Genomic DNA, 8,149 nt, shown 5'->3' on the forward strand with positions numbered 1-8,149 from the left:
CAGAACCTTTTTAATAGGCACTTGTTAATCATTAAACCCCCAAACCACCTCCAAGACCTATACTGATAAACTAAGGACACTTATGACTGAATGCTTATGACCAAAAGAAAAACACACAGCAGAAAAGGGGGGCTATGAGTCATACATTAACAATGACAAATTAAAACCAGTGACTAATGATGACGGAGCTGTGCCAAAACCTTGCTTTCATGCATGCTGTGAATTAAGCCTAGCCATCCTTCCTGGGATTGTGCAATATTTAGGAGTTTCATTTGCAGGATGGCCTAGTGGCAATGGACAGAGCCCATTGGACGTTTGTTCTGTGGGTAAGTAGGGTACGTGAGATGGGGGGGGGACTTAATTTTAAGATATCCCAGGGGAAAGTGTTATTGATTTTGGTGACTGTGTGTGCAAAAGCAATGAACACACAAGTGAAAAAACATACACTGTCCGGCAGCAGCAAATTAACAAAGAGCTGCCTCTGACCTGAGATACTCCCGTTCTACTGAAAAGGGAAACGCATCAAGTTATTAAATTAAAAATCCTAAAAAAGAATCCCACACATCTGACCCGTTTCAACGTAACATCAATCTTTAATTAATTATACAGACAGATGCAGAAGCAAAAGACTCAGATACCAGTTCATTTTATACATTTTTCCTGTGTTCACCCTGTTCTCCTCAGCTTTGCTGAGTGAACGGCATGCTGTTGCAGTTTTCATTCTTGGGCAGCTGAAGCACAAAATTGGCTATCATTCTGCTTGCCAGCATCACAGCATGAAAACACTGATGACACACCTGTCCCAGTCAGACAGGTAGCCACAACAATACAGCCTCACACCATCTAAAATAGAGATGAGATACACAACAATCTTCGGCAGAGCTGCTGCAAAACACAGCAACTTCAAAGCAGTGGTGGACTCTGTTGTTTGCTGAATGAAGACATGCTAGGCAGGGCCAAATGTTGGTTTCACTAATCTTATAATGGGGGGCTTCAGAGGCCCCATTCACCGCCACAAACACAAAGACCACAGGGACCATCTCCGTAGCTCATTTGGTCTCCAAACGTCCTCTGTGACCCCAGTTAAGACTAACCTTCAAAATAATAATCTCCTCCAATTACTGCCATGTTCTTCACAAGTGGCCGCTGGACAAGGTCAGAACCTTAAATGAGAATGTAAATATCTGTCCCGCTGTGGAGATGCTGTGGAGAGTCTCACAACAACAAAGGCACATAAACAATTTCTTCTCAGGCATTTGCAAAAAAACAAAAATCAGTCATGCGTCATTGACTCCGACCACAACTGAGCAGCGACCGCGTTATAATTACCATTTAAGGTTGATGTGCATTGCTAGAAAAATAAACCTTTTTCTATAAATAAAACATTCTTAATGGAATTGGCTGAAGAAACCCCCCAGAGACCAATCCCACAGGCCACAGCTATTCTTGACTTGGGAAAGAATCATTTCTGCAAAAGCTGCCAGTTAGCAGCACCAGCATGCTAGTCTGGAGATGCCTCATGGGACAATGGGTGTCAGACTCACATGGTTGACGATGAATGCAGGCACTGTTGCGAGAGGTACAAGGCTCTAAGCTCAATATTGCTCTTGACTATTGGCCCTAGTGTGGTGAAGCAAAAGAAAACAAAAAAATCCGGAGGGTTCACTTTTTAGTGAGTGGCCGAGGTAATGAGAGGTCTGAACTATTGTTAAGTGTTGTAGAGACAATATGGCCATAAATTAGGGGGTGGGGGGTAAATCACATCCAATCACAGCACAAGTCAGTGCCTCCCAACAATCTGTTAGCAAGCACTAGGGTACTAAACCTTGCTAAATGACACTCTGAAGATGTTCATTGATGACAAGCACAAACCAACCAGATGTGACCACAACAATCAAATCCAAAGACCTCAATATGAGGTCCGTGTTCGCATGGGGTCAAGTGTGGCGGTGTGAAATCACTGATTTATCTAACATTCTCCTTAACTTCACTTTTTTTTCTCCCTGAGTTTGTAATGACTCTGACGCACAATGGTCTCTTTGCTACTTTCCTCAATAGTGGAGAGGTCTGTTTTCTACAGCGTAATCGGCCTATTTGCCCAAATCTGCTCTTTCCTGTATTTAGCCAAAATAAGCCGTCTAATGGGAATACTTTGCTTTACAATCACGTGTTGGCATCTCAGGGACTGCATTTGCATAATTGAGGTACTGCTTACTGGACCTCTAAATTGTGTGCAGTTACATTAGCAGAAGAGTGGGATGACAGTCACTGAATTATATTCTTCATGGGTTTGTTTTTTAAGCATATTTAACATATGATGTGTCTTTTAAGAGCAGGAGCAAGGAAAAAAGTGCCCAGTATGACAGCTATGTTATCACGTCACAGAGCATGTGTGTGCATGCTGTGTGTGTTCATCACCTTTAGTCTGCTACAGAAAATGTGGAGCTATGGTATATTTCTTATTTAAATCGAGCCTTATTTTGACACATAAAGCTGCAGACGCCGATCTCTTGCACATGATGATTAACTGCTTTGATCCGAGGCATGCTGACAGGTCACTGAAAAGTCTCTCAAGCTTGAAAAGTGCCTGCTGCACGTCCCACTCTCTATAACGCTGCTGACATGTCCAGCCGGGTCAAGCACCTTTACTGACCTCTCCAGGCAAAAAACAAAGTCTGGGATTCCTTTTTCCAAGGATTGGGTGTCATGGCACAGTTGTAATGGGGGGCGGGTTCCACGACCACCACATACACCTTCAGCTCATCTTATTTGGACCTTCATTACCAGGTCTGGGGATTAACAAATATTGGTCTGGTCCAAAAGCCAACATACCCAAGTCAGGAATGTAATAACCACCTGCACAAAATATACACAATCAAACAGGAGTACTTATTAGCCCCGCCTCTAAATTTCCTTATAGTGTGAAAATGATCAATTTCATCACTGACAAAGGGAAGCCTATAAATGACTGCCTTAGAGGGTGTTTTATCTCCATCTAAAAAACGTGAGCATCAAAAGTTCCTGCTGGAATGCTGTTGTTGATTAATGTGGCTTCAGTTTAATTTAGAACATTTAAAAAGAGACAACATGTGTAAAAAAGTCCTTATTATATCTTGTTAAAATGTCTTCACTCTACCTGAATTTGCCATGACCTGAGAACTAACCACAATATTGAGAATTATCTAAAGTAATTGGTCAAAGCTTTCATTAATATTTTTTTTTGTATTTTATACTTCACAGAAAGAAACAAGGAGGGCAAGAACCAAACTAAAAGTGAGATAAGGCTGGTTGACTGACCGTGCAGCCAAGGCCACAGCGGTACAGAACAGGTAGATAGACCTGGGACTGTGTACATTGTGGGGAAAGCAACAGTGTGTACACAAGAGTTGACTGGCAGGTACGGCCTGGTATAAATCCCTTTGGCTGCTTACACTTTTAGGGACGTACACATTTTGTTTATAAGAGAAAAAAAAAACTCATCACAAAGCAGAGAGAGTAGGGTTCATGTAATCACAAGAAACCAGGTAACAAGATGACATGTCATGGCTAATACGTGGAAGTACTCACATGTGTAACTTTTTGAAAAGCCCACATCCACAATGGCCAAATGTTGTGGCAACAAATCATTTAACAGGTTACCTCAAAATCGTAGCAGACAGCTCAGGTTAGCATTTGAATCTATTAGTGTGACATACTGATATCTCATAGAAGTATTGCTTAGTTAGAGGAGCATGTGTTGCGGGCCCCTTTTAAAAAAAAAAAAGAAAATCAGCAGCATAAAAAACAAAAATATTTTGCCACATTTCTCTTAATGCCAGTGTTCACTCTTATCCAAACATACCTTTGGAGTTGAAAACTTCTTTGAGTTGTAGAAGCACATCAGCAAACTTGCGCACGTCACTGACCAGCTGCATAATATAGTTTGGGTCTGAGGCGGGGATGTCTGGGCCTTCCGAGCTCACAGAGCCGCTCTTGGAGACCCTGACCGGCACCCAGGGGCACACACTGGGAGGGCCTGCTGAACCCAAGCTGGAGCTGGAGAGTCGGGAGATGCCTAGAGACAGTTTGGTTCCACCGCTACCACCACCGCTGCTGCTGCCACTACCGCCTCCTGATCCTCCACCAGCACTCTGGCGCAGCATGGCAGCCAGCATGTCTTATCGGTCCAGCGGCCCTTAGGCCTGATGATTGTTATCCCACAGATCCACTCCGTTCTCAGAACCAGCGCTGCACCACAACAGGGATGAAGGATACTGCCAAGGAGAGAGAAGACTGCAATCTTAATCCCAACAAGAACCACTTGAAATACAATGACTTTACTGGCTGTTTCACAGGTGTGGCACATTTCCAGCTGGGTTTTAGCAGGGCGCACACCCTGCCAGCAACAGGCAAAAGTGGACTCTTCTGGACCATCATGCTTCACTTTTACTATGCCATTTGTTGATGATATTCAACATGTGCATTTTCCATATTTCCATTTGAAATTAACAACAATGAATCTGCAGGGGGTTTGAATGATGTTCTGTGTTGAACAATGCATGGGGTAATTCAATCAAGTACTTGTAATACTAAATGAGTCTCTCTTGATCTTAACACAATAATGTCACAAATTACAACCCAAACCACAGTCTGACAGAGCAAACCAGCCTTCAACTGTTACACCAAACATGGAGTTATCCTACAACAGTTACACTATATGCCTATGTTTGGCACTGAATACCATGCAACACTCACAGGACATGAAACTTTATTTACGTTATACAGATAGGCGGCAAGGGGGAACAAAAACAGTATAGAGAAGAGTTAAACACAGGTGGTTATCAGTTTCCCATCCCCACTGCGTCTAAGCACATCTCCCAGTGTTTAAGAAATTAAAAGAACACGACACTAACGTTACTGGTTAAAATGTGAAAGGGTGACGATATATTGCTTATTGCTAAATAAAACAGAACGAGCTTGACCCATGTTTAAACCGTCGACACATTCAAGTGGACTAGTTAATTCGGCATCCATAAAATCTACCAAGCAACACTTTTTGTCATAAAATCTCGACTTTTTGCAACCAGTTCTGACTAACTTAACGTTACTGGTCGCGGCCACCATCCGCGCTTAACGTTAACGTCAGCGTTTTTAATCTCGGAAGAATGACTCGAAAAAGCAAAACTTTGGGGTTTTGTTGAAGTCATGCATACTTGGTAGGTATGCCGAATTTGTGTGTTAAATGGAAAGAAAAGGTCTGTAAGTTAATCCCCCCTCCCGAACAAGTAACATTAACGTTAGGCTATTCGCTAGCTTTAAAGTAACGTTAACGTACTATAACGTTATGTTATGTCAACGGAGTTCGCTTTTCACTGTAAAAAGCACACAGCTTACTTAACTAACGTCCAAAGACACTTCTCTATCATAAAATCTTTATTTACCAGCAGCAATCCGCTTTTACCAACCCAGACAAAGGTTACAAATCATTCAAATAAATTACACACCGGTCGTTGGATCCTGACACATTTCAGCAGAAAAAATCCTGAAGCGTTGAAGTGAACGATGGCCAGTCTTGAGAAAGACAAATTAATCCATAACCACTGCGCTATCCTTATTTCTCACAGCCTTATCCCAAACCCCTCGCTGTCCCGGCTCAGCTCCTCTGTGTTGAATCGCCTCCTCTCTCCACGTGATGTAGGCTGTAACTTGCGGTTTGTGTGTGTATTTGGGATTTTGTGTGGAGTCGCCCCCTAACTACAGGTGTCTGGACTTTTAAAGTGTCAAGTGACCCATAATAAAACGCTAAATCTCCGGTTATACCTTTCAAAATAAATGCCCTGGAAAGACGCTCGCAGCAACTTGCTGTGTGTCCGTGTGTTGGTGTAACTTTGAAAGAAGTTAAGAAAGGAAAATACAATATATGTCCTCATTCCATGGTGCCTATCCCAAAATAAAGAAAAAATAAATTTACTTCCGGTATTATTCTGACAGACTTGATCTTGTTCGACCAACCTGAAATCTGTGATATAGGTTATCTTAAAACCTTTCGAATCGGGCCTAGTTTTTGCTATCAGGGTTGTTAAAAATAACAAACTCGATGAATGTCCAATAACTGTTGGCCTGATTAGCATTTTACTTTACTGTGCACAGGAAGCACAGTGATACAGATGCATGCCGCTACAGCTAAAGAGGCAATAGCAGTTTATTGCGTTTGCCTGGGTTATAAATCCCTGCAGTTTATATAGAGGCCTACTTGAATAGCAACTCTGTGTTGCAGCTACAGTTTGCACTTCTCTGCACTGCTCTTCCCGCATTAGCTTTCTTTGGAGCAGGAAACGTTTCAACATGGGACATTCCCCTGAGAAAGACACAAAACTCTCTATCGTTTTGAAGAATAAAAAGGAGTGGTTTATCTTACAGGAAGAGAACTGAACTTGGTATATTAACTGCACTAGTGCAAAATATTACCAACCGATAGCCTACTATGTATCATGTATGCACAGTGTGAATGTAGGCTAACTAAGGTTTAACAATTTAATTTAATATTGTGAAGTTTTAAATCTGTGTGTTTAACACTTGTTTTGCCTTCATAGGATTGTCCACAGAGGCTTGTGATCAAACAGCTATATCCAGTTAGCAAAATCTTCCACAGCACTTAAAAATCACAACACAGGATTGGAAGTTATTCTCAAGCTGAAAACAGGTGCTTTTACACCAGGACCAACCTTTTTTCTGATAGCCTACAGTAGCCTAAATGATACTGACTTCCCATCTATGACTTTCTATATGGTTAAAAAAAAAAAAGGAAAAAAAAGGATTTCTGAAAAGGGATTCAGAACTAGAGGTTTCAAGTAACACAGTGTACATGACTGACATCTGCTGATGAAATTAATGTAGTGCCGGCAAATAAAGCAAAGCTCGTTATATCATCTATGAATCTATTTCACAATACATAAGGCATAGCTCTGCTTGGGTATTAGGCTTTATATATGGATATATGTTGTTTAATTTCTGCATACGGTGTTTCTCGCAGAAAAACAACATTTTACAAAACATTTTGTCCAACATTATCAAAATTCAGAGACCATAATGTGTTCCTTTCATACAATAGAGTCTGTTGTTTCCCCCATTGCTAATTGCAGCTTAAGTACATTTGGTGTTTTTATTGTTACTCTCACAAGTCATTCTAAGGCAATAAAATCACACAGTTGAGATGAACAATTTCCCCCCATTATGATATCCATGTTTTTGCATCTGTGTACTGTATTTGCCAGACATGACGGAAAATACAAGTTAGAAAAGACTTTTTTTGTCTGACTTTTTGACTTAATGTATGAGTATGTTCACTCAAAGGCATCTTGTGTCTAGTAACAAGGATCTTCCAGGCTTTTTCCACTGCAAGATGGCATTTTCCTGCTTGTTGGACGAAGCCACCCCGCAGATTTGAATGGAGCGCAGTGAAGCCAGTTTTGAACCAATAAAATACCACTACAGGGCTACTTGCTGTCGGCACCAGCGTACACTGCGCATGATCGCACAGCATAACGGTGTTTAAATGACGTAAGCAAACGCAGAAACACCAAAATTCCGATTACTGCACAACTGCGTCAACAAAAAGTTTATTTTTTTCTCCAGATATTTATTAACAAAAAAATTCTGAAATTCAGATTCTGAAAATCAGATTTCTGAAATTGTGAAAATTCCAATCAGGGTTACATGTATAAAAAGAGTAAAATTCATAAATAAAAGCAAAAGAAGTGACATAGCAAAATAAATAAAAAGAGTAGAGTGGATTCAAAATACATACCCACTGTCCAAAGGAAATTTGTCAAAAACATAATTAGTCTTGATTGCCTTCTTGTTCTTAATGTTTTTAATCGTGGTGCCATACTGATGCAGTTCTTGGAGAAAGTGTCCAAAGTGTGGTTAGGAGTCAGTCCAGTTTTTCTTGTGGATGTGGAATTTTCCCAATAATAATACTAAATATACAAAAAAATTACATCTTTTCCCTTCTCATTTCTTTCAAAACATATAAGAATGTCTTTTTCCTGAAGATGTTTGTCCAGTTTTCCTTTTTATATAAAGTTCAACATCCAACCAAACTACAGTAGGCTACATTGATAAAACAAATGACAAATGGATTCTTCATGTAATTGACAGAAAGTGCAAG

The 8,149-nt window shown here is 40.7% G+C and overlaps 1 protein-coding gene across 1 annotated transcript in view; it reads right to left on the minus strand.

Moving 5' to 3' along the window:
• arhgap29a (Rho GTPase activating protein 29a) overlaps positions 1–5,717 on the minus strand; it is a 39,698-nt gene extending 33,981 nt beyond the window's left edge. The window contains exons 1-2 of the mRNA XM_038725089.1: positions 5,484–5,717; positions 3,842–4,253 (exon numbers count right to left, since the gene is read on the minus strand). Coding sequence (XP_038581017.1) covers positions 3,842–4,154 — 313 coding nt within the window. The 5' untranslated portion in view covers positions 4,155–4,253; positions 5,484–5,717. The remainder of the gene's footprint in view (positions 1–3,841; positions 4,254–5,483) is intronic.
• Between the last annotated feature and the right edge of the window lie 2,432 nt (positions 5,718–8,149).

The sequence above is a fragment of the Micropterus salmoides genome, unplaced genomic scaffold, assembly GCF_014851395.1.
Source record: "Micropterus salmoides isolate LMB-PRFRI ecotype aquatic unplaced genomic scaffold, ASM1485139v1 Ms_hic_scaffold_1, whole genome shotgun sequence".
Lineage (NCBI taxonomy): Eukaryota > Metazoa > Chordata > Actinopteri > Centrarchiformes > Centrarchidae > Micropterus > Micropterus salmoides.